The sequence below is a fragment of the Moschus berezovskii genome, chromosome 22 (assembly GCF_049115385.1).
Source record: "Moschus berezovskii isolate FMDL1 chromosome 22, NW_MosBer_1.0, whole genome shotgun sequence".
NCBI lineage: Eukaryota > Metazoa > Chordata > Mammalia > Artiodactyla > Moschidae > Moschus > Moschus berezovskii.
The window spans coordinates 19,282-45,420 of NC_142481.1; the positions used below are offsets into that span (position 1 = coordinate 19,282).

Here is a 26,139-nt window from a genome sequence, read left to right on the forward strand (position 1 = left end):
GAAGGAAGGAGGGATGGAGGAGGGGTGTTGCGGAGCTGCCCATTCATGGGGCGTGAGCACACGGCTGGTTCTGATTTGGGGCCAAGGGCCATGTCCAGTGGTGCCCGGGGGTCAAGCCCAGAGCCTGGCGAGTGGCAAGGACCACGGCAGCCCCGGAGAACCACGTGCCTCCGGGCTGGCTCTCCCGTGGTCTAGGCCCCTCTGGCGAGGATGACTTCACCCTCCACTGGGGCTATGACCACGTGCCCACCGCTGCCATCTGCCCATCCAGGGTCCTTACCTCCTGATCACCCTTGAACTCACCAAAATGGAAGACGCGGGCTTTGAGCTCCAGCTCCGCGGCCATCTCCTCCTCCTTGGCAATGGACGTCATCAGTGTGGTGATCCATTGCTTCAGCTGGTTCACCTCCCAGTCCCTGAAGGGCAGCAGCACCTCTGAGCCTGCTGACCCTGCCGCATGCTGAGGGCCAAGAGCCCCAGCCTCAGAGGCCCTGGTAAGACACAGGGGAAATCTAACATCTTTAACAATCCACGCTAAAAAAAAAAAAAGGGAAAACCCAAACCTGCCTTATCGAGGTATAGAATTCACCATAAAATTCTTTTGAAATGTCCAATTTTTTTCATGACCATCATAATCTAATTTCAGGACAGTGTCATTAACTGGAGAGAAGCCCCTGGTCACTCTCGCCCACCCCCTCCACTCCGTCTCTCCTGGACATAAACACGGAGCCCTTTGTGTCTGTCCCTTTGTGTCTGGCTCTTTCACCCGGCACTGTGTTTTCAGGTCTGTCTCTCCTGTAACGTGCCTGGTCAGAGCCTCGTTTCTTCTTACGACCACTGTGGTCCACCACTGTGGGAGACCAGGCTTTGCCAGAGTCATTCTTCAGTGGACATTAGGCAGTTTCTACCTTTAATCTCTTGGGAACAATGCTGCTGTGGACATTCACTGGACAGGGTTTTCCGAGCCCAAGTTTTTAATCCTCTTAGGGGCTTCCCTGGTGGCTAAGCTGGTAAAGAGTCTGCCTGCAATGTGGGAGACCTGGGTTCGATCCCTGGGTTGGGAAGATCCCCTGGAGAAGGGAAAGGCTACCCACTCCAGTATTCTGGCCTAGAGAATTCCATGGACTGTATAGTCTATGGGGTTGCAAAGAGTCGGACACGACTGAGTGACTTTAACTTTCACTTTCACTAGGAATAGGATTGCAACAATCACCTTTTATATGAAACATATTAAATTTTTCTTAAGTCTGTCATGGCAGATATGCATTGTCTGCTGGGGTTTCTGAAGCAGAAACCCTGGCTCTTATGGTTGGCATGGGTCTGACCAGTGTGGGCAGCAGCATGCCAGTCCTGACCAGAGTGAGCAGGACCCTAGTCACTCAGCCAGCTGTGCCTGTGGGGTCTAGAGGTGCCCCTTTCCCTACGGTGGTTCTGAGGCTCCGCCCAGGTGAGCAGAACCACCGACATTTTTCTGTGTTTAGGCAAAGTGCCACGGGAGCGGCTCCTTTGCCCTCTGTCATGAGCACGGGTGGCGGGGTACAGGCCTCCGCCCCCGGCAGCCCTCCAGGATGCAGCCCCATGGCTGTGGGCCTGAGGCCAGGAGCCTGAGTGCGAGGGGGGTGGAGATGGTCCTGCCAGCCCTCCCAGGCTTTCAGAGGTGGGTGGCCAGGTGGACCACCTGCAGCTCACACACACCCTCCTTCAAGGCCTGGGCCCTTATGGGAGGCAAGCAGGGCACCCAGGATAAGAACAGAGGCTGGACCTCCCCTCAACCCTGAGTGTCCACTGCAGAGTCAGCGGCGCATCTCCCAGTGGTGCATGACTGCCTAGAGTCCAGCCTGCTCCTTAGAGCTTCCTCTGCATCCAGTGCCTGGACACGAGTGACCCTGCAGCCAGCGCCCCTTTTACATGGACCAGATGGGAGGGGCGGGTAATTTTATTCTTCTATTTCTTTCCCAGGTGTTTGGGATAAAAAGATGCCTTTTCCCCACTGTGTGTGTGCTCAGTCACATCTGACTCTTTTCGAGCCCAGTCCAGTCTTTTGGACTGGAGCCTGCAAGGCTGCTCTGTCCATGGGACTCTCCAGGCAAGAATACTGGAGTGGGTACCTATTCCCTTCTCCAGGGGCTCTTCCCGACTCAGAGATTGAACCCGAGTCTGTTGTACCTCCTGCACTGGCAGGAAACACAGTCTTTCCTGAGACCTCGTATTTCAGCATTATTCTGGAGACTCTTGGTAGGAAATTATCCAAGGCAGGATGTTGGTCAACAGGACGTGAGCACACAAGCGGTCAGAGCTGTGGGCTGGCTCCACCTCAGGACCTTTGCATGCGGTTCCCTCTTCCCCCAAGATTCCCTGTGGTGTCCCATCACTCAGGAAGTCCATGGCTGAAAGGACACCCTCCCTGGGAGCCTCCCCTGCCCTCTCCTATCTGCCACCAACCTCCACTTCAACCTCCTCCTCATAGGACCCTTTGCCCCTGGCATGTGTTACTACCCACAAGGCAAATCTGCGCGCCTTGAAGTTGGCTCCCCTGGGCTGCCAGCTCATGGGGCAGGGTTTACCTTATTTATGAAGGGCCCAGACCCCGGCCTGATCCAGAGTGGGTGCTTACTCAAGGTTCGGGAGTAAAGCGGTGATCCCCTGCTCCCAGCTGGCCTCACCTGGAGCCAGACGCTGCCCAAACAGGCTAATAAAACTGATGCCTGTTTCTGTTCCAGAAAACTTACTCTGAGCCAACGCTGGGCAGGAAACACTACATGACGAAGGCTGGAGAGTCAAGTAGCTTGGATCATATTACTACTATTAAATAACAAATAACAGTGCGAATCATTATAATCATTAGTAAAATAAATGCGCGTGTGCTCAGTCGCTTCAGTCATGTTGAACTCTACAACCCCATGGACCGTAGCCCACCAGGCTCCTCTGTCCATGGGATTCTCCAGGTAAGAATACTGGAGTGGGTTGCCATTTCCTCCTCCAGGGGATCTTCCCGACCCAGGGATGGAACCTGCAGCTCCTGCATTGCAGGCAGATTCTTTACTGCTGAGCCAGTAAAATAATCATTACAGAACCACCTTGGGCGGTGTCCGTGGAGAGGCCCCCTTCCGACTGCAGGCTGCTCCAGGGTGGGGAGAGGTCAGTCCCTCAGGGTTCCACCCACCTGGCCCACTCTGAACCTCATCTCCGGGCCCAAGAGGACACGGCCTCTCCCCAGAGCCAGCAGGGCCAGCACCATGGACAGGGCAGGGTGGGCACCGGGCCGCGGAGCCCTGCCTGAGACCTACATGCGGGTTTGGGTGTTCTTCAGGGTGAAGCTCAGCTCCTCCAGGGCCTCCTCCATCTCCAGGGACAGGTTCTTCTCCTCCAGCTTTGTGAAGACGTCAAGGAGCTGCTGCGGGTCTGTGAAGCATAGCTCCAGCTCCTGCGAGCAGAGCCGGGTGAGGCCCCGGGTCAGCAGGCCCAGCCCCACAGCCCCACGGCAGCAGGCACTCACCTCCCCATTGTCGCTGTCGAAATCGTCCTTCACAGGGAGGGTGGAGCTGGACCTGCGGGGACACGGGGTTGGGGCCTGGGGCACCTCCCCAACCAGCCCTCATCCAGTCCTCTGTACCCCCCAGCAGCCGAGGCCGTGGCCCCAGCCTCCCGTGGCCCCTCCTGTGGCCCCGGTTACACCACGCCCGGACAGTCCCTCTCACTCTGGTTAGAATAAAGCGCAGCTCCCACCTCGAGGCTGCCAGCCCCAGCAGCTCCTTCCTGAGATCCAGGAGCCAACCCGACCTCAGACCCACGGCTCCCACTGCCAGGCCCCTCTCTGGTCCCCGCTCTTTCCCTTCCACCTGGGCCTTCCCTGCCCCGCTCCCTCCTTAGCACGTGTCATCGCTGGCCCCTCTCACAGCTGCTGTGCCACACCACACGTCAGGGACCTTGCTGGACATGCACAGCCCAGTGGCCACAGGGAAGGCTGTGAGGGCTGCAAGCACTGGGGGGACCTGGCCAACCTCAGTCCTGCATCCGTCACCCCTCCCAGCCTGCACCCTGTATGGACACGCAGGCTCTGCCGCCCCCAGAGCTGGTGAGGCCGGCTTGCAGCTGCAGGAGGCTGGGCCGAGACCTCCGAGACCCCAGCTCAGCCTTCCTGGAGCACAGAGCTGGCGTCACAGGGCCCCGCCGATGGCGAGGACACCGCCAGGCCTGTGCCTCAGCCTGTGTGCACGCTGACTTTACTGTGCGACCCCATGGACTAGAGCCCACCAGGCTCCGCTGTCCATGGGATTTCTCAGGCAAGGAGCTGGTGAGGCCAGCTTGCAGCTGCAGGAGGCTGGGCCGAGACCTCCGAGACCCCAGCTCAGCCTTCCTGGAGCGCAGAGCTGGCGTCACAGGGCCCCGCCGACGGCGAGGACACCGCCAGGCCTGTGCCTCAGCCTGTGTGCACGCGGACTTTACTCTGCGACCCCGTGGACTAGAGCCCACCAGGCTCCTCTGTCCGTGGGATTTCTCAGGCAAGGAGCTGGTGAGGCTGGCTTGCAGCTGCAGGAGGCTAGGCCGAGACCTCCGAGGCTCCAGCTCAGCCATCCTGGAGCGCAGAGCTGGCGTCACAGGGCCCCGCCGATGGCGAGGACACCGCCAGGCCTGTGCCTCAGCCTGTGTGCAGGCGGACTTTATTGTCCGACTCTGCGACCCCGTGGACTAGAGCCCACCAGGCTCCTCTGTCCGTGGGATTTCTCAGGCAAGGAGCTGGTGAGGCTGGCTTGCAGCTGCAGGAGGCTAGGCCGAGACCTCCGAGGCTCCAGCTCAGCCATCCTGGAGCGCAGAGCTGGCGTCACAGGGCCCCGCCGATGGCGAGGACACCGCCAGGCCTGTGCCTCAGCCTGTGTGCAGGCGGACTTTATTGTCCGACTCTGCGACCCCGTGGACTAGAGCCCACCAGGCTCCTCTGTCCGTGGGATTTCTCAGGCAAGAATACTGCGGTGGGTTGCCGTTTCCTCCTCCAGGGGATCTTCCCAGAACAGGCACTGAACCTGCATCTCCTGCACTGGCGGGCGGATTTCCCGTCTGAGCCACCAGGGGGCCCCACGCACACAGATGCCACCGAATCGGCACACGAGAGCCCTGCCTCTGTCAGAAAGCCAGTCACCTGCCCAAGGTCACTCTCGGCCTGGAAGGCGCCCTTCTGAGGCTCTTCCTTCCAAGAGGACACAGCCTGGGGCCAGACTGGACTCTAGCTCTGACTTGCCCTCCGGCCAAGTGCCTTGTGCAGCCTGCGACATGCCCAGATGTGCATGGTGGCCATGGTCACGGGGCTGGCAGGCCGAGGTCCCCGACCTCTGCTTCCAGGGACTTTCCCTGCTGCCGGGAGCTCCAAGGCTGAGGGCACCTCGCCAGAGGAGGCACGCACACCCGATCCCGGAGCTGGAGACCACAGCCTGGCGCGGAGGGGTTACGGGGACCAGAGCTAACCTCTGCACGTGCCTGGCCTGTGCGCTTGGTGACCTGCCACGTGCACCACAAAATCAGAGAAAAAGGTACAAGACCCAGGTCTGATTGTGTCGGCACCCTGCCGAAACTTCCTGGCCTCTGCAGCCCCGGACCCCAGGGCGGGGACTTGAGGCAAGGCCAGGGTGCAGCCCTGCCTGGCTGCCAGGCGCCCCCGCCCCTCCGCACCTTGTGGGGAGCCCCCCCCAGAGAGGCTAGGGTGTACAGTGACTGTGCTGGAGGAGCAGGGGGCCCCGGAGGCGGCGGTGGGGCAGGCGTGTCCTGCGGTCAGTCATCACGGCGTGTGTGTGTGTGTGGGGGGGTGTCAGGGAATCACAGGAAGACATTCAGGACAGGCCCCAGGGCGGCTCGGTGGTCCCCGAGGGGGTCTTACAGAGGCTACGGGGTGAGTAACCAGAGCTGGATCTGGTCGGTTGGTTTGTCCCTTATCGTGTTTTGCATAAGACTTGAAAATAACTGTCATAATTAAAGTTTGGGATATTTTATATGAAAATCCAGACTTCCTGCTTCCCTTTCAAGGTTCAGGGGCTCTGCCAGCCCCCCGGCCATCACTCTGGACTCTGAGGGTCCGGGCAGGCTGGTCCTCTCCCAAGTACCCCCCCACCCCGGCTGCCTCCGCCATGCACCTTTGACTGTCCCAGCAGCACCCCCGTGGGCCACCCCAAGCTCAAGTTCACCAAATCACACGAACGTAAGTGTCTGCTCAGGAAACACCTCAATTTTCAGGCTTACGTTTAACTCTAGACCCTCCAGGCTGGTTCCAGGCACTCTGAGCTGGCGCCACTGGGCGCCGCTCCCCAGCAGGCCAGTCTCCTCCATCACCCCCTCCCCATGCCCACTCACCTTTTGGACTCCACCCCGCTGGGCATGCTGGGCAGGGTGCTCTGTTGCTGGCTGACAGTCGTGGACAGTGCCTGGCTAAGCTGCATCACTTGCAGGAGCTTGGCAGGCTTCTTGAGGCTCTGCCTGCCCCTCTGGTGGAAGCAGAGGGGGCCTGTCCACCTGCCCATCCCCACAGCCCAGAGTGGGGCCCCTCCAGCCGGGGGCCGCCACATACCTCTGGAGTTCAGCTTCCCCTTGGTCTCTAGTCCTGTGGGAAGCCAGGAGAGTCTCAGGGTCCCAGGCACTTGCCCGTGGTCTCCCCAAGCGGCAGGAGTGCTTGGAGAGCTGGCCAATGACTTCCCAGATTGTGTGGGCTGAGCAGTGGGGTTGGGGGGGCTCTGGGGGATGGGGAGACCTGGGGGGGTGGGAAGCTCTGGGGGATGGAGAGACCTGACCCGGGGGTGGGTACTCTGGGGGATGGGGAGGCCTGGGGGGCTCTGAGGGATGGAGAGGCCTGGAAGGGGGGGGGCTCTGGGGGATGGAGAGGCCTGACCCAGGGGTGGGGCTCTGGGGGATGGAGAGGCCTGGGGGGAGTTCTGGGGGGATGGAGAGGCCTGGAGGTGGGGGGCTCTGGGGGATGGAGAGGCCTGGGGGGGGCTCTGGGAGATGGAGAGGCCGGGCCAGTGGACACAGGTGCACCCGCCCCTCCCTGCTACCTTTGTCCCCCACTGAGGACAGCAGCAGGCTCTCGAAAGCCTCCACTGCCTCCGAGGCCTGTTTCAGAGCCGAGCGCTCCTCCTCCGGCTCCTCCAGCCGCTCCCAGGCGGCACTTCCGGCTCGTACAGGAAGTCCTTGTGGACCTTGTGCTGCTGCAGCGCGTCCTCAGATTCGGAGATTTCGCTGCACCCGGGAGGGGACAGGCGAGGTCAGGCTCCATCCCTGGGCCCCTCGGAGGGGAGGCAACCCGGACCCTGCACACAGGCAAGAGGGCCGGCCTGCGGGGCAGCACAGCTCAGTCCGCAGGTCACCGCCACTCCCAGGTCAGAAAGGCCTCGGGGTGAGCTCTGCCCCGTGTCCTGGCCTCGGTCGCCCGCAGGGCCTGGGCTCCCGGACATGATCGGGGTGCAGAGCGGTGTGCCGCGCGGAGCTCCCTGGGCTCTGGGAGACACGGCGGGGCCAGTGCGCCCCCTGAACTCACCTCTTGATGTTCATGATCTGGGTGGTCAGCTCACGAATCTCCAGGATCTTCTCCATCTTGGCTTTGGACTCCTTGTCAGTCCTGGGGGAGGGGGACGGAGGGGAAGGGGCTCAGGGGAGTGTCCACACTGCCTTCGGTCAGGGCTGCAAGCGGGGGAGCTGCCAAGCAGGGGCCTGAACTGAGGGCAGGGGTCCGTCCACGGCCGCTGCAGGCGGGCTGGGGGAGTAGTGGGCGTGCAGGCCTGGGCCAGGCCCGGGCGGGGGACTCACGTTCTCAGCGCCTGCACAGAGCTGCGGTCGTTCTCCCTGAGAAACTCGTCGAACAGGGCTGCATCCTTCTCCAGGAACGTCTCTGCCCGCTCCAGCTCAGCTTCCTCCTGGGCCGCCAGCCTCTCCAGTCGCTGGATCTCCCTCCGTTTCATATCCAGGGCGTACAGAGGGCAGGAGTGGCATGATGCGGGCCCCACCGGGACAGGGCGCGGGGCCCACGGGGCAGCCGGCCTACCTGGATGAGAAACATCTGCCGGTTCCGGTCCTCGTATCTGTTGATGTCGTTGGGCTCCAACTTCTTTTCTGCAGCGAAAGGCATGAGGCATCTGGGGGTGGGCGGGAAGTGGGAGCAACCCCCCCAGGCAGTGGCCGGGGACCCGCGAGCCAGGCGGTCCTGAGGTCTGGGTCACAACAGGGACCGCGACGGAGCGAGCTCTGCCTCCAGGCTGTGCAGATACGGAGCAGTCTCCGTGGCTGGAGTCTGGCCAGGTGGGAAGTTCTTCCTTGCGTCTGACTTGAGTTGCTCTTGCTTGTAGCACCCTTCTCCCTAGAATGAGGCTCTGGACAGCCCCTCTGGAAGTTTCACCTGGCTGGATGTCATGATGAAAGGTCTATTGGCCAGGACAGTAACAGGAGGGGGTGGTGAGAGAGAAAACAAGGCAGCAAGATCTCTAGTTGGGGCGCCCTAAGCCTCCAGCAAGGCTTCCCAGGTGGCGCTAGTGGTAAAGAAAACACCTGCCAAGGCAGGAGATGCAAGAGACGCAGGTTCGATCCCTGGGTCGGGAAGATCCCCTGAAGAAGGAAACGGCACCCACTCCAGCGTTCTTGCTGGGAAATGCCATGAACAGAGGACCCTGGTGGGCCAGTCCATGGGGTCACAAAGAGTCGGACACAGCCGAGCATCTGAGCACACGCACAAGCCTCCAGAGGCTAAGTCCATCCTGGCAGGGTTCAGCCGGGTGGGAGGAAGCTGAGGTGGGCATCAGGGCCGCCTTCTGGAGCACGAGCAGCGAGGCATCGCAGTTGGGGTCAAGGCCCATGGGGCCTCTTTCTCGGCCTTTCTGAGAGCACGGGCTGGGGCGCCCCCGCTGTGGATGCAAGTGTGGGCTCTTGGCCTTGTCCTTCAAACCCGCTCCTTTCCAGAAGGACGTGCTGTGGTCCAGGAGGCCTGTTTTAAATCGAGATGCCTGGCCTGGCCATCCTGAGCTCCTCAAGGAAGTCAGACCTGCTGGGTCCAGTCTTGCCCACTTAGATGCCCCCTGTGGCTCCCGGGTCTTAGCAATAACAGGCGGTGGAGGCAGAGATAAGACACAGGCATGCTTTAATGGTAAAAAAAAAAAAAAAAGACACAGACAGAGCTCCACACTTGACATAACAAGCCTCGGTGTCAGGGGCGGAGGCTGGGGTCTCTCCATGTTCACATTCAGGGCCCCTGTAGTCCAAGGGGTCCAGGACCCTGACCTCAACTGGTTCTTTAAGCTTATTGGTTTATAGTTCATCGGTAGAACACTGATGCATATGTTTAGTACTCTGGACTTCCTTGTTTTGTCCCTCAGTCGTGTCCGACTGTTTGTGACCCCATGGACTGTAGCCCACCCACCAGGCTCGTCTGTCCACAGGATGCTCCAGGCAAGACTACAGGAGTGGGTTGCATGCCTTCCTCCAGGGGATCTTTCCAACCCAGGAATCAAACCCGGGTCTCCTGTGTTGCAGGCAAATTCTATACTATCTGAGCCACCAGGGAAGCCCTTCAGACTTCTTACCAGGTGATGAAAATAACAACAGTTCACACACACAGCTCCCTCTCACTACACGCAGTGAGTGAAGACCTGAATCCCAGGACCCACGAGGCTAGTGATCAGCAGAAGAGGCAGCAGCAGGACACGCTGACTTGCCCAGACAGACGAGCCGAGTGAGACGCCTCATCTGACAACAGTCAAGCCTGCGCTCACGGTGCGGGTCAGCACTCTGACTGCAAACAGCACCAAGGTTCAAAGGGTGCTAGGCTGGCAGTGCATCTGGAAACGATCTTTGCGGCCTGGGAGGCAGAGGTCGGGCATGAAGAGGACCCGTTGCCCCACCACCCCCCCCACACACACACACACCGCACCACAACCCCGCATGGCTCAAGCCCTCTAAAAGTGCTGCTCATAGAGGAAGGGTGAAAGCGGGCCTGGGGACCACGGGGCGGGGGGGGGACGGGGTGCACCTCGGGTCATGGCGAACTTCCAGGCCACCTGCTCGTGGAAGCTGCACAGCTGCTCAGTCCGCTCCTCCTGGTCCTCCGTCTCGCCCTCTAGCTGCAGCTCGCGGCACAGGCTGGTGTGCTTGGCAGACACCTTGGACGAGTAGGTCATCTTTTCACGCACCTGCAGCTTCTTCTGCTCCCAGTCCTGAGGGAGACGGGCGGGAGGACAGGGTCAGGTGGGGACGGATGGACCAGGCCCGGCCCCTCCCCGCTGCCTGTCCCATCAGGCGACAGGCACAGGCAGAGGCGCACACCTGGAGGGGTGTAGGGGCCTGCACGTGTGCTCTGCTCAGGGGGAAGCGTTCGGGGTGACGGACATCTCCCTGTGGAGAATGGGGTGTAGGCAGGCAGGGTACCAGAGGAACTGGGGAAGCCTGGTCAGATGCGATTCCAGTCCAGGGGTGCAGGGACATGCTCACTGCCTCATCTGTCTGAAGGTCACGCTTAAACTGTGTGTCTTGGGCTGTGATTTCTAAATCTGACAAACCAAGGCTCAGAGAAGCTGGATCTTCAGAGTTTCCAAGTTTGATGAGGAAGCTTGCTACTTACTGGGGGTGACCTGGGGCTGGGGGTCACTGGGGATCTGCAGCGCCCCAGCCCTTCACTTGGGGGGGTCTCAAGTTGGGGGGGGTCTTTCTTCCCGGTGGCCTAGTGCCCACCCTTCCTGCCACCCAGTCCCTGAGGATGTTGCTGGCTCGAGCCTGCATGCGGCTTCCCCTGGTCAAATCCAACATCCCACTGGTCCTGCCAGTAACAACGCCTGTTCTCCTCTAATGTGTGGTGGGCCCTGATTTGTGTGTCCTGGTACAATAAAACTGGGAAAGTGTCACCTGCGAGGATTCCAGTGGGAAAAGGTCTGCAGTTTGAAGGCACTGGGAGGCTCCTCAGTGTGAGCAGGCTGGGGCTGTGCTAGGGGGGCGGGGTGGGAAGGGCGGGCAGGGGGCCCTGAAGGAAGGCAGAGGGTCCCTGAGGCCGGTCCAGGCTGGGAGAAGGAAGTCCAGGCTGTTCCGCTGCTGGATGAATGGGAAGTGTGTCGGTGTGTGTGTGTGGGGGGGGGTGAGTGTGTGTATGTATGAGTGTGAGTGTGTCTGTGCTTAAAAATATGGTTGCTTTCCTACTACCCTCGATTTAGAAGAAACAAGGTTCATCATTTTAAAAAAAAATCTTCAAATTAAAAGGAAATTTGTATGTGCTCAGTCATGTCTGACTCTTTGCGACCCCATGGACTCTGTCCATGGGATTTCCCAGGTAAGAATACGGGAATAGATTGGCTGTTTCCTTCTTCAGGAGCCCTTCCTGACCTAGGAATCGAATTAGCATCTCTTGCATTAGCAGGCAGATGCTTTACCATTGAGTGGCCAGGAAAGCCCAGGAATCATTAAACTAAGGAGACAGACAACCGAGTGGAAAAGTGGGCCGAAGGCAGGTGCTTCATAGCAAAGAATCATCAATGCCCGTAAACACAGCTCGTCCCCCTTGCTGGTCACGGGGAACACGGGATGCTAACGCATGCCCAGCGGCATGCCAGAAAGGTAACCCAGAAAGGAAGGGCCGGTGCCCAGGGCTGGAGTGGCGCGAAGTGACCGGAGCCCTCACACCTGGTGGTGGGCTGTGAGCTGGTACAGTTGCTCTGGTAGATGTTCAGTGGCAACTTCTAAAGTTTAACATCCCAGCAGCAGTTCCAGTCCTCCTGGCACACGCGGGGGAAACAGCCTCACAACAGCAGATGGTGGACGAGCAGGAGGACGCGGAGCCCATCTCTCCCCACAAACGCATCGGCGATGCACGTGCGCACAGAAGGGTTGTCACAGAGCACCCGCTGGACCAGCCAGGCCCTCAGACACCTAAAAGGGTCCCACGCGGCCAGGCAGGACGAAAGAAGGAAGGGAGGGGATGGGTGACAGGACCTGTACTCTGGGGGACTGAAGGGAAGGGAGCTCCTGCCGCCAGCGAAGCCCCGTCACCGGTGGGGAGATGAACAAGGACAGAAGGGGGGCGTCAGGGGCTCCGAGGGCGCCCGGCAGCCGGCCGGTGGCAGGCAGGCTGTGGTCTTTCCAGTGGTCATGTGTGGATGTGAGAGCTGGACTATAAAGGTTCATGGCAGCCGGCTGGTGGCAGGCAGGCTGTGGTTTTCCAGTCGTCATATGTGGATGTGAGAGCTGGACTATAAAGGAATCTGAGCATGGAAGAATGGATGGTTTTGAACTGTGGTGTTGGAGAAGACTCTTGAGAGTCCCTTGGACTGCAAGGAGATCCAACCAGTCCATCCTTAAGGAAATCAGTCCTGAATATTTATTAGAAGGACTGATGCTGAAGCTGAAACTCTAATACTTCAGCCACCTGCTGCGAAGAACTGACTCATTTGAAAAGACCCTGATGCTGGGAAAGATTGAAGGTGGGAGGAGAAGGCAACAACAGAGGATGGGATGGTTGGATGGCATCACCAATTCAATGGACGTAAAGTTTAAGTAAACTCCATGAGTTGGTGATGGACAGGGAGGCCTGGTGTGCTGCAGTCCATGGGGTTGTGAAGAGTCGGATACGACTGAGTGACTGAACTGAACTGATGGGGACAGCAGACCATCATCCATCCTCGGGAGAAAGGAGGGAAACGTTCTAGATGGCAAACGGGGTGGAGGCTGTACACAGAGTTGTACACATTTATCAAAATGGATCAAACTGTAACCTGGAGGTGTGTCATTGTACTGCATAGGAATGGTACCTCAGTGAAGACAGACAGACAAGCCACAATGCAGACCCCTGGCCCTTAATGTCATGCTCAGCTCAGTGCAAGCATCATGGGTAGAAGAAACTGGTGGGTGAACAGCTGGGATTGGCAATGTGGGATCAGGCCGAACCCAGGGCTCCCAGGTGGCTCCCAGGGAGGCAGCTGAAGGCACACAGCCCACCGGGAAGGGGTGTGTGCACACACAGGCAGACACAGGTTCTCTCAGGCACCCTGGTTAACGCTGAGCCAGAGGAAATGCAGGGCCCACAGACACAGCCTCAGTGACACCACCAGGAAGGGAGCAGACGTGCTCACTACAGGGACACGCTGTAGGGTTAGTAAGACCACGTCCCCACCAGGCGAGCACAGAGGGCAAAAGGGCACGGAGGCTGCTCTGCTCAGTTAGACAAGACTGAAGGTGCTCAGATCTCAACTGACTTTGGAGGAGAACAAGTCTGTGGGAAGACGTTCCTGAGACAACTGGGAAAGTCTGATGTTGGCCTGGTTATCTGCTGCTGGGCACGTTAGAAAGATCCTGATATTTGAAAAATGCACACTGGAGGAGTGAAATAACATCTGGAGTTTATCCTGGCAGCATCTGTAGCAACGTGGATGCAACCAGCGATGATCACAGGAAGTGAAGTCAGAAAGAAAATGACAGACACCTTACACTCTCCCTTAGACGTGGCGCCTCACATGCGCCACAGGGACCTCCCTGGGGGTCCAGCGGCTAAGTCTCTGTGCTGCCAATGGAGGGGGTCCAGGTCTGACCCCTGGTCAGGGAACCAGATCCCACAGCCGCAACTGAGGGTTCACACGCTGCCAACTAGAGACCCCGCATGCCACAATGAAGACAAAGCTCTCGTGTGCCCAGCTAAAACCCAGTGCAGCCAAAACAGGGCTTCCCAGGCGGCACGAGTGGTAAAGAACCCACCTTACAATGCAGGAGATATAAGCGACGCAGGTTCGATCCCTGGGTCAGGAAAATCCCCTGGAGGAGGCAATGGCAACCTACTCCAGTATTCTTGCCTGGAGAATCCCATGGGCAGAGGAGCCTGGCGGGCTACAGCCCATGGGGTTGCAAAGAGTCAGATATGACTGAGTAACACTTTCACTGTACAGCACAGATAGTCAATATCCGGGGATAAACCATAATGGAAAAGAATATAAAAAAGAATGTATATATGTGTATAGCTGAGTCACTTTGCTATATAGCACAACAGAGTAAATCAACTACACTTCAAAAGAAACAACAAATTTTGAAACAGTAAAATATTCTGCCAAAGACAAAAGAGAAGAAGGACAGGTGAAGCAAACATGGCTAAATCTCGTCTGCTTCCGATCTGGTGATGAGCACACGAGCTCACTGACCTCCAGTCTCTATTTCTAGGCAGGTTTGGGTTTTGATAAGTAACAGCAGGAGGAAGTGGGCGTGGGCAGGGTGGACGGGGAAGCCCAGGCCCAGGGCGGGAGCTTGGCCAGAGAAGGACAGGCTCAGCAACATGCTCAGAGCTGCACACCTCTGCAGGAGGAGCAGACTGGCTTGTGGGGCCGGGCTGGGAGTGGGGACAGCCAGGGAACCAGGAGGGAGTCCAGGAAGCCAAGGCATGGAGGACACAGCAGGGCCCAGAGGACAAGGCATGTGCTGTCAGATACATCCCTTTCTATCTCCTAACAGGTGGTGACCTTGCGACTCACTGAAAAACTACATTTCTCAGCTTCCCTTGCAGATACTGATGGCCCCATAACAGATGGAGTGTGGCAAGAAACTGTTGGTGGGGCTTCTGGAGAAGATCTTTTCCCACGGATGGCTGAGTTAGCCCTTCCCTTTCCTCCTTCTCCCTGTCTGGAAGCAGATGTGATGGCTGGAGCTGCCACAGCCATTTTTTGACCAGGCAACAACCTTGTGGCTGAAAGACCCAAAAGTAAAGATAGTGGAGCAGAAAGACTTAGAACCTGGTCACCTGGAAGATTTTGTAGGACTGCTTCTGGTAGAGCTCCACAGAGCCCTGGCCTGCCTCCCACACTCCTCATTACTGGAGGAAAACTAAATCCTACTTTGTTGCTTACATTCCTGTTATTTCAGGTTTCAGTAATCCTATTTCTTTTTTCTTTTTTTAGTAATCCAATTTCTAATGAAAACGGAACTTTTTCTCACTGTCCTTCCCACCAGAAGCTACATCTGAGGACATCTGGGGCCTGAGGGTGAGCGTTTGCCTCCCACTGATGGGACGTGCACTCCCAAGTCCAGAATTACCTTTGCCTTTTTTCGCATGCTGCTTCTTTTCTTCAGTGACTGAAGAACTATTGTCCATGGATTCTGGGCCATACTCTGGGGAGACACAAAAGTGACAGCCACAGCAAAAGACTCAGCAGCTTGTGAGAGCTGTGCACATGGCATCAGGCCAGGGAGACTTCAAAGGCTCCAGCCCTGGGGTCTCACCTACCAGATGACCCTTAGCTCCCACACCTGCAATGATTATACTGACTTTGAGGACTGAGCAAAAAACGGGCCACAAAAGTTCCAGCACACGTGCCTGACCCATGACGGCAGCTTGTGACTCCCACTGGGCACCCCTCCCCTTTGCTCCTATGGACAGAGCAGGATGCTTTTTCACAGAGGCCACAGGCTCTGAGCCTCTGACAGCCTCCTAGCTAACCCTTCTGCTAGGAGCCTCCTCAGGCCTCCGGGGGCTGCAGTGGAAGATGCGGAGATACCCTTCCCTGCTGTTCCCCTGTCAGCCGACACCACTGCGCCTCCTGAGGCAGGCAGGCAACACAGCGAGAGCAGGTGGGTGGCTGCCGTCACCCGCCGGTCACTGGGTCTGTGGAGATGACCCCGCATCAGCGCTGGATTCCCCCAACGCTCCACAACTCACCACACATCCCCCGGAGGCCCTATAGGAGCCTGGAGCTCAGCCAAATCGGTGCCTCGCGCATCCCCAGACACGCGGCCAGGCCCTCCTCCTCCGCGGAGCCTGTCCGCAGCAGCCCCCACGGCCCCCGGCCCTGAGCCCTGAGCCCAGCCCGCTGTGCAGGCTCCCGGTCCCTCCTCGAGGTGTCTTTCTCGCCGCCATGGTGCTTGTCCACACGCCCTTCCTTCGTCTGGGTTCGTCCCAGCATCTCCCCCGTGCCCGCCTATCCAGGATGGCAGGAGCTCACCCCACCCCGGCCTCCCTGGGTCAGCTCTGGAGCGGTCCCCACAAGACTCGGGAGATGCTGCTGCTTCTCGGTAACCGAGGAAACTGAGACGCGGGAGGTGGGCTCGGACAGCACAGGCGCGACACCCCCCTGCCCCAAGCACCTGGGCACTCCTGCCCTCCAGAAACTCCCATGGCCCAGGTGTCACAAGAGAAAGGCATGGGTCTGTGCTCCTCGATGGGGCTGCGATGGGGGTTGGGTTTTCTCCGAAAATAAATCAATAAATAAAATTTGTAAGAAAAGATTTCCTAAGACTCTTGCTCCAAAGCAAGAGAAGGGGTCCCATTTCTAAACTCCCACCAACAGACGTGGCAGGGAAGTGGCTCCAGCCTCTGTGTGGCCCTTCAGCAAGCAGACAGTCCAACTTGGAGGACGATCCTTGCTGTCCCCCCTGGTGTTTCCAAGTGCAACTAGCTCTGCTCGCCGCACGAGAGCCCAGTGAACCTGAGAGACGAGGGGCTAAGGTAAGAAAGAGACTTGAATCAGGAGCCGGCAGATTGAGATGGTAGCTCGCGCCTCAGAATAACCATCTCGTGGGCTCTCGAAAAGACCCTGATGCTGGGAAGGCAGGAGGAGAAGGGGATGACAGAGGCTGAGATTGTTGGATGGCATCACCGACTCGATGGACGTGAGTTTGAGCGAATTCTGGGAACTAGTGATGGACAGGGAGGCCTGGCGTGCTGCAGTCCATGGGGTTGCAGACAGTCACACAATTGAGTGAATGAACAACACAGTGGGGCATGGATGCCGGTTCTTTCATAGATCAGAGACGGCAGGAGAGGAGGAAGCAACGTGAACAGGCCATTAATCCTGCAAACATCTCCTAGAATGGAAAGCCTCAGGCAGGGGGATGTGTCAGTTTCTTCTTTGCCATCCATAGGTGGACAGAGTTCTGGACAAAGGCGCTTAACAGTCAGGCAGAGGGGCAGGATTCTCTGAGGCAGGCCGTTCTGTATGATTATGATAGCAAAAATGACGGAAAGCAAGTCAAACAAACAGTTCCAACATGGAGTCAGAACTGACTTCTTCCTGCTACACTGGCACCAGCAAGCCACGCCAGGAACTCAGGCCGCCCTCCCCACTGCTGCTGGACCGGAGGCTGGAGGTTGGTAGCCACGCCACAAAATGCCAGAATCCCCCGGAATCCACCCCCCCCCCCGGCATTAACTTCTCTCCTGGAAGCTGGGGAGGTCCTGTCCCAGGTTCTGACAGCGCCTGCCTGCTGTCATTCTGGTGGAGAGACTGACTCCTGGGTCTTCGTGCTTGGTCGTCTCCCACGACGTCACCCCTTTCCTGGATATCCATTCTATTCAGTGCCGTCGTGAATGGAACTGCCCCTTAACTCCCAAGTTGGACTGTTCACGGCTGGAATATGGAAACACAACTCCCGTTTGAGTACTGACCTTGTGTTCTCCTGTGCTGCTGCATTCATTTATGAGCGCAGAGCTTCCTCAGGGCTTCTCCACATACAGGATCACGTCATCTGTGAGCAGAGTCTTGCTTCTTCGTCCCCGTCCAAACGTTCCAGCTGAACTCAGCACGGCATTGGAAAGCAGTGCCGGAAGGTCCTGACCCTTGGGGAAAGCTTGTAGCCTAACAGAATTTCATTGCGAGCTTTCTGGGTACCGGGTTTTGGAAAAGACAGCAGCCTTAGAGGCACACAGAGAGCCCCCAGCCCTCAGGCAGATGACAGTCTACCGGCGGGGGGAGGGGGCCAGGGCTACTAGAAGATAAAGCTGCGGAAGGAGGGTGGGGAAGGAGGTGTGGGCGCCCCAGGAAAGCCCTGGATGGTGGGGTGGGGAGGTGGCTCACTGAGTAAGCTCGTGCGGGGATGGGGGGGGCACTCTGTGCACGGACTGCCTGGTCTGTCCGAGAAGCAGAGAGGAGAGCAGCAGGTCACGCTGCCCCAAACCCTCTGACAGCAGGCCTGCCTCTGTGCCCTTGACCTCTGCACTCCAGCACAGTGCCAGGCACAGAGCAGGCGCGCCCACACGCGGCCGCCAGCCCGGGCTTCGGACAGCCCGGTTCTGCAGCTCCCCAGACTAAGGCTGGGTCACTTAAAACCATGTTCCCTAAATCACCAAATTAAAGGACCGCATCCAGCCCCACCCCTACAGTCAGCGGTGGATGGGGGAAGGGACCTAACCCTAACCCTAAATCACCAAATTAAAGGACCGAATCCAGCCCCACCCCTACAGTCAGCAGTGAATGGAAGGGACGCCTACATGCGAGGCGGGGGCATCCCCAGCGCGGGAGGTGCAGACATGGGGGAGCACGTCCCACCCCCAACTAGCCTGCTCAGGTTAGACCCTGGCAGTGAGCTTCCTTCACCAGGAATGACCCCTCGCCCTGCCCAGTCTCGCCTTCAGGAGATACCACCATCCACTCAGCGATCACTCCTTCCCAATCCACCCCTGGACCCAAGAGGCTCAGGCGGGTTCTGGCCTGGATGTCAGGAGCCCCCAGAGACAGGGGGACCAGCCACAGGCCGAGTCTCCCAGAAGTAGGGGTGCTGCAGCCCTGCCCCCACCAGCCCTGCCCGGGAAGCCTGGGTTCCACTCTGGTGTGGCCAGCCCCTCTGCCAGGGCAAACTCCCCACCGAGGTCCTCTGCCCTCAAAGCCAGGGCACGGACTAGCCATGTATCGATGGAACTGTGGCCATTTCTCCCCCCAACCCCCGCTCAAGGTGGGAGGAATGGTGCCCCAGTCACACACTTGTAGACCTGGGCTGTCTCCATCATCCCAGCAGAGCCAAACAGTCCTCCCCATGCCCACAGGGCCCCACACACTGGCCCACAGTGGCCTCTGTCTCTTCCTCCAGCACCTCACCTCATCCCCAGCTCAAGGCCTAGATCACCCTCCCCTCTGAGAATGGAGTATTTTCCGCCACAACAATAAACAAGGAAGTCACAGTCTGAAGTGACTCCTGCCCTCCAGGGCACCCAGGAAGGAGAACAATACCTGTGATCCCAGGGCGCCAGTGCCAATGGGAAAGGAAGGACACTGGCCCCAGGGAGGTGGCAGGCACATGAAAGGAATGATTTCAGCGAGCCCAGACTCTTGCATCTCCCCACACTTGGAGAAGCGCTAACTTCCTTAACCTGGGCTCTCTGGTTTTCTTTCATTAACTCTAACCTTTGGCTGTTAGGGCTCCCTAACTTGCGCCCAACCTGCAGAGCTTCTGCAGCCCGCCTCCTCCCTCCCCTGCTTGTCACAGTTCTCACTGTTTCTCCCAGGCGTGACGTCCTGCAAATTCACACTGAACAAAACACAACTCAACTTTTGTGTGTGCTCAGTCAGGTCTGACTCTTTGCGTCCTCGTGGACTGTAGCCTGCCAGGCTCCTCTGTCCATGAAACTCCCCAGGCTAGTCTATTGGAATGAGCTGCCATTTCCTGCTCCAGGGGATCTTCCAAACTCAGGGACTGAACCCGCACCTCCTGAGTCTCCTGCACCTCCTGAGTCTCCTGCGTTAGCAGGCGGTTCTTTACCACGAGCACCGCCTAGGAAGCCCAAATATCCCCAGGGAATGAAACGTAATTCCGAACTTGTAGGTTGTGAATATTTTTTCCGTCAACAGCACCATTATGTTGCATTGTTTTGTGTGAGCGCATTTAGAGTTATTTTGTTATCTGAAAACATTTCAAAGCTATCTTTTCTCTGGGAACCCCAGTTCAACCTTTCTTCATTTTTCAGTTTACTCCGGAGCAGAGCAGATGAGAAAGAGGAAGGGCGTAAAGCACACAGTGTAAGAGGGACAGCCATGGACAGCAGCCCTCAACAGAGACTGGTGCCCGCACACGTGGAAGCGCCTTTGCTGGAAGCACTGGGTTTACAGGAGCTCAAGGTTTGATAGGCAGCAGTCTGCACAGCATCTGGGTTGATGGGGAAGAAGGCACAGGGAGCATTTCTGTTGTGTGGCCATTGGTGTGAGAAAAGGACAGGCTGTGCATGCATTTGTGTGGATGTGTGCAAGGTGTGAGCACGGCGGGCGTCAAGCTTGGAGGGAGAGAGAACACAGCGGAGCCTCCAGGAAGGTGGAGTTTCACACGGGGGCTCTCAGCACCCTTTGGAATCGGGGCTCAGGAACAGTAAACCAAAGCAGAGGGTGTGTGGCCAGTTCTGCCCCTCAGCCCCGCGGCCACGCCCGGGGCCACTTAGCGGGAGCCCGGGGAGGAGGTGCGGGCCTCCAGCGCGGGGGGCTGGCCAGCAGCTGAGGCTGCAGGAAGGCTGAGCGAGCCCCACCTCCACTGCGGCATCTTCCTCGAGGTCTGTCTTGGGGTGAGCTGTGTTCCCCCCTCAAAAGAATGCTTTTGAAGATCTGAAGTCCCAACGCCCGGCACCATAGCATGCAGCCCTGCTTGAAAAGAGAGTGGCTGCAGATGTAACTCTGGTGAGGTCACGCCGGGCGAGTGTGCACAGCCTTAACAAGAAGGGGAAATAACGGACACACACGTCGAACTTGAGGATGGAGTGAAGATGAGGCAGAGACCAAGGCGACGCTTCTGCCGATCACCACCAGAGGGCGCCAGCACACCACCGGAAGCTGCGCGCGCACAGGGCGCAGGGTCCCCTCCTGCCTCAGAATGGAAGCATCCCTGCTCGGGACTCGAGGTCCCGGCAGCTGTGAAACCATAAACTCTGGGGGTTAAGCCCCAGGCTGGGGTGGGGCTTGGCTACAGCAGCCCTAGGGATTACAGCACGGAGTTTCTAGGGGAGTTGGCAAAGCCTGTGATTTCCGGTCCGTGGCCTGGCTTAGAATCGCTGTCGCCTTGATTCCACCTGAACCCGCCGCCCCAGGCCCCCTAAGGCTGCCTCTGACGCTGCGCAAGCCCTCCCAGCCCGGCACTTACTGTTGAAAGTGACGCTCTTGGAGACCATAGGAGGCAGGATCTCCGACATCGGCGCCGAGGAGGAAGCGTGCACTGAGAAACCTGACATAGGCTCGAGGAGACTCCCAACCTGGGGAGAGAGAGGGTCTGAGCCGGGTGGGTCCAGCCCGCAGCCCGCACCCCGCCCTCCGCCGACGACCGCTGAGAACAGCGGGCACCTGCCCAAAGCTCACCAGGAGGACACTTGCAGCTCCGACCCGCAGCGCCTCCCTCCTCTGCCCCGCATGCTTCCAGCAGCCCAGGGCTGGTCCTGCCAGCGGAGCCGCCCACCCACCGTCAGCCCGAGCCTCGACCCCTCCCACCCTCGCCCAGCGCTCAGGCCCGCCCCTCCCCAGAAGCATCTTCCCACCACCCCATCCTCTTCCCTTTAACCAGTTTCCAAGAGCTGATGTATCCCTTTAACAACCGTCGATTACCTAATTTCCCCAGAATGTAAGCTCCCTGAGGACCGGGGATGGCACTCATTGGCGGCTCATCAAGCGTTCGGACCCACCATGGCGCTTGTTTTCACTATTTGCGGAGCTAGTCTGCATTCTGCAGAGGAGGAAACAAAGTGGCAAACTGTCCAAAGTCACACAGCCAGGAAGGGCCGAGGCTGGGACTCCCGCGCGAGATTCCTTGACTCCAAAGCTTGCACCCTTCCAGCCGCATGCTTGCTGCAGCCTCCACGAAAAGAATCTGGGTACTCGGCTTGTAGCAGGGCCGGGCCTCCCCACACCCACGTCTGGCCCGTCCGGGCGTGTGGCGAGGGTGCATGGGCCTGGAGGGAAGAGAGGTTGCTAGACGGCTGGCTATGCGATGAGTAAGGAACAGGGAGCCTTGCGACAGGGGCTTGGAAGAGCGCGCGAGGTGTCCGCCCCGCCCAGGTCCCGAGCGCACCCACCGGCTCAGCACGCCGGCTTTCGCTCGGAAGCCTCTGAGTTGCTGCCCCGGGGCTCCGCGAGCCCAGGCCTTTGGTTTACGTCGCCATGGCAACCATTCTCCCGGTGGGCGGGGCTGTGACATCACAAAGGCTCCGGCCTTCCCGCTGCTCCCGCGCCGCAGGGGGGCTGCGCTGGAAGCGGACTCGCTCCGCCCAGCGTGCGCCGGCTTCCTTCCTGGTCAGCACCCCTCTTGCCGTTTCCCTCATTCTCCTGATTGATTTTTTCACCTGCACCACCTACCTTCCTCTTCCTGCGGAGCGAAACTTACAGTCTAGAGGGGCGGCTCTGACAATCGTGGTCCCGGGCCGCAGCATCCCACGTGCTGGGAACTAGTTACAGAAGCAAACATTCTGCAGGACCCGGACGGCGGACCGGCGATCTGGGTGCCAACAAGCTCACCCGGCGAAGGTGACTTCAGTGCTGACTCGGGTGGAGATCCGCCGCTCCACAGGCTGCGTAGGACGCGTGATGAAGGCAGGGTGGCACACCTGTCAGTAAGCAGGGAGGGGTCCGCGCTAGATCGCCGAGACTCACCATCCCCCCACCCCAACCCCTACCCCCCGCCAGGTCCCCTATCCCCCAAAACAGCAGGAGACCCTTCCTTGAGATTTGACCACGGCTACCAGTTCTGCCCACACATCTCATCTCGGGGATTTATAGATTGACAAGGGTGGCTCAGACGTAGAGTCCGCCTGCAGTGCAGGTAGACCTGGGTTCTAGCCCTGCGTTGGGGAGATCCGCTGGAGAAGGGAGTGGCTACCCACTGCAGTATTCTTGCCTAGACAATCCCGTGGACAGGGGAGTCTGGCAAACTACAGTCCATGGGGCCGCAAAGAATAGGACTCGACTGAGTGACTGACACACATAAGGCATTTAGGGGCCACTGGGGGCCTCTGGACAGTCTGCAGGCCAGTACTGCGGAGCCAGTGAGTCCCAGCAACTCCCAGCTCTGCCCGAGGCAGGAGCAGTTCTTTGGTCTGTTCTGGGTCTACCCAAAGTGGGGAGACTCTTACAGTCCCAATGATCCAGCTGCCAGCCTGAGTCTGTAGCCCTGCCTCCCTGGGGTCCACAGTCTATAGTCCGAGCTGTGTGACCAGTGACTGAGTAGGAAAGCACACGGTTCTGAGAGGGTTCATCTCAAGTATCATGAGTTCTCTAACTAGACTTTAGGAGTATGGAAAATATCCATCTCAAAAGGAGAAAAGCCAACCCCTTAACAACATGTGAGCTGATTTCTTCCTGAAAGAAGCTGTGACAGAGTTCTTGAGAATAGATACAGAAATCAACAGTAGCCGATTAAAAACGGAAAGGGCAGGGGGGGCTCCCTGAGTCTGCAGTGGGTGGGAGCCAGCCACCCCCAGATGGTGGTGTCCGGAATGAGCCCAAAGCGGGCAGCAGGTATGACCCTGGCCATGAGGGCGTCCTGATGTGTTTCTGACCTGCAGAACCTGGGTCACCTGCCTGCCTCCATGTCTGATAGGCAGGAGCCTGAGGGTCCCCCCTCTACCCTGACTGCAAGAGAGGCAGGAAGGAAGTGGGGGCTCCTAAGAAGGGGTCCCCAGCCCGGGGTGGGGGGCGAGCATTGTGAGAGGCACAGGTGGTCCAGCAGGACAGGAGCTGGTATGTTTCCATGGCAGCAGGTCTCAGGTCACTCCTACAAAACCGATTCTGTGCCTGGGCTTCTATTCATCCCGTTTTTGGGATGACCTTTATTCTGATGTCAAACTCCTACTGTTAGCAAACTCAGGTTCAGCCGCAGGTCGATCAAGAAATCAATACTGAGAGACAAGTGTTAGGTAACAGGAAAGATGGTTTTATTGGGGAAACTGCAGTCTTGGGTAGAAGGTGGACTTATGTCCAAAAGACTCAACTCCTCACTCCCTGGGTTTTGCTTGGAGATCACGTAGGAGAGAGCTAGGCCAGGGCAGAGGGTTACAGGGGCCATGATCAGTGCGTGGACATTCTTCCGACTGTGAGGCAACCAGGGGTCAGCATCACCAACCTTCTGGTTCCATCCGGTCTGGGGTCCATATCTTGTGGGCAGCACACAGTTAAGTTCTCCCATCGGGCAGGGGTTTCAGTGTCTGCAAAACAGCTCAAGGGGTGGGGCTCAAAATATTATCTACAGTTCCTGAGGAAGATCTAAAGGTCCCTGACTTTGTGCTGCGCTTAGTTTAATGACTGCTGCTGCTGATAAGTCACTTCAGTCGTATCCGACTCTGTGTGACCACATAGACGGCAGCGCACCAGGTTCCCCCGTCCCTAGGATTCTCCAGGCAAGAACACTGGAGTGGGTTGCCATTTCCTTCTCCAATGTGTGAAAGTGAAGTCGCTCAGTCGTGTCTGACTTGTAGCGACCCCATGGACTGCAGCCTACCAGGCTCCTCTGTCCATGGGATTTTCTAGGCAAGACTAACCTCTTATTATTTTGTCTCACTTGACTGTTTTCCTTTCTCTCTGTGTTTTCTCATTTCTCTGATCACATTTATTCTTTGGCTAACGTTTTTCTACAGACAAGAGGCAGGTGGATGACATGAGTGGGGAGGTCTGTCCCAGGAAGGCCCCAGAGGGTCCTGCTTGGTTTCACTACAGTTCTCAAGACTCAGTTCGGGGCTGACCTCTTGGGAGACACCCCTGGAACAGGGCATCCGGCTGCTCTGTCCCGTCACGGCCCACATCCTCCAGGTCCTTCCGCCAACACTGCCTGGCCCTGGCTCCTCTGGATGCCGGAGGGGTCTGTGGGGGGAGAGGCTGGAGGGCGGGGACATACTGGAGCCAGAGCATCTGTCCCCTCCCTCTGCTTTCAAGGGCTCCTCAGCTGTGGCCTCCTAGGCAGGCCTGCGTGGTTCCAGCCTGGCCAGGAGCCCTGGCTAATTTCCCATGGCCCCACTATTCATTCCCATTTCGGCATCTAGTTACTTCCCTCACATGTGTAACAAATTTCCTATATTCAACTTTCTTTCCTGGAACTCCCAGGGCTTCTGTTTTCCAGATGAGAGCCTGACCCCCACCCACTGCTCAGAGACAGGAGACCTTGGTGGCCAAGGGGACAGGCTGTGGCATCAGGCCGGGTTGGGTCCATGCTGACCCTCTCTGGCTGTGTGACATCGGACAATTTACTTTAGTGCTCTGGGTCTGTTTCTCCAACTAAAAAGTGGGACATAAGAACACCTGGGAGAGATGCTGTGTGATAGCACAGAACCCAGTACCTAGCTCAGGATGCCAGTCTGCCTCCGTCATAGTGTGGCTGGAGGGGTATCCTGTGTCATAGCGTGGCTGGAGGGGTGTCCTGGGTCACAGTGTGGCCAGGGGGGTGTCCTGCGTCATAGTGTGGTCGGAGGGGTGTTCTGACTGGAGGTCTGCAGGGCACCCCAGCAGGGTGGTCGTCATCTCCACAAGGAAGCTGACAGACAGGAAGGTGTTTGCCCACGACCACAGACCATAAGAGGCAGAACTGGGACTCAAACCTGGGCAGTCTGACTGCACAGCCCAGTGCATGACCACCCCTGTGCCTCCTCCACCCCAGCCACCGCCCCTGCCTGGGGAGACACGGTGCCCAGGCGGCTGGGGAGGGCCAGGTTATGGGGTCTGCAGCTGGGGATGGACGCTGTGCGTTCTCAGCCAGGCAGGGTCCCTCCCTGTGCTTCTCGGCCTCAGGGGCCCTATGTCTGGGCCCGTGTAAGTTTAGAACCCCTCCCCCGGGTGCCGATCCTCTCCTGCAGAACGGACGTGGACCACGTGGGACGCCTCCGTGGCTGCCCCAGGAGCCTGGAGGCTGACAGTGGACGCGGGAAGGGGCGGCCCCGCCGCCGGCAGGGGGCGCTCTCGGCAACTCCCACTGGGGCTGGACGGGCGCCGCAGCGCTCAGATGCCTGCCTGCCCCGGCCACTTGCATCTGGATTTCCCTTTCTCCTTTCAGGTTCAGAGGTTGCAGGACGTGGAGAAAGTCTGCCTAGCGGTGAGCCAGGGCTCTCGTGGGCCATACGGACCCTGTGCACGGCTTCCACCTCACCGGCCTGCCACACGGGACCACCTGGCTCCAGTCCTGCTGTGGTCCACACTACTGTGGGCCCATCCAGGGAGGCCACCAGGCCCTGGAAGGGAGTATGAAGCATTCCACCTGCCCCTCAGTCTCCTCCCACCTCAGAGCCCTCACCTGTCCAGGCAGTGCTTGGGCCTGACCTGCTCTTTCTCTCACTGTCATCGGATTGCTTGCCTGACAGCGCCAATGGGCAGGTAATTTGATTGGCGCCTGGAGAGAAAACAGGGCGGCTTTTGGCATCCACATTTGGCTGCAGGAGAATGTGTTCAGAGAGCTATAGGCAAAGTGTTAGAGCCCAGGGTAGGAGTCTGGGCCGGGTTC

The 26,139-nt window shown here is 58.4% G+C and overlaps 1 protein-coding gene across 1 annotated transcript; it reads right to left on the reverse strand.

The window, feature by feature from the left end:
• Positions 1-232: 232 nt before the first annotated feature.
• LOC129542608 (cilia- and flagella-associated protein 100-like) lies at positions 233-21,711 on the reverse strand. The gene is given in 13 exon segments (XM_088830679.1): positions 233-416; positions 3,288-3,424; positions 3,497-3,548; positions 6,340-6,733; positions 7,035-7,139; positions 7,142-7,218; positions 7,517-7,597; positions 7,786-7,950; positions 8,022-8,088; positions 9,995-10,178; positions 15,019-15,093; positions 17,366-20,923; positions 21,270-21,711. Coding segments are annotated over 11 exon segments (1,518 nt in total). The 5' UTR covers positions 15,091-15,093; positions 17,366-20,923; positions 21,270-21,711.
• Between the last annotated feature and the right edge of the window lie 4,428 nt (positions 21,712-26,139).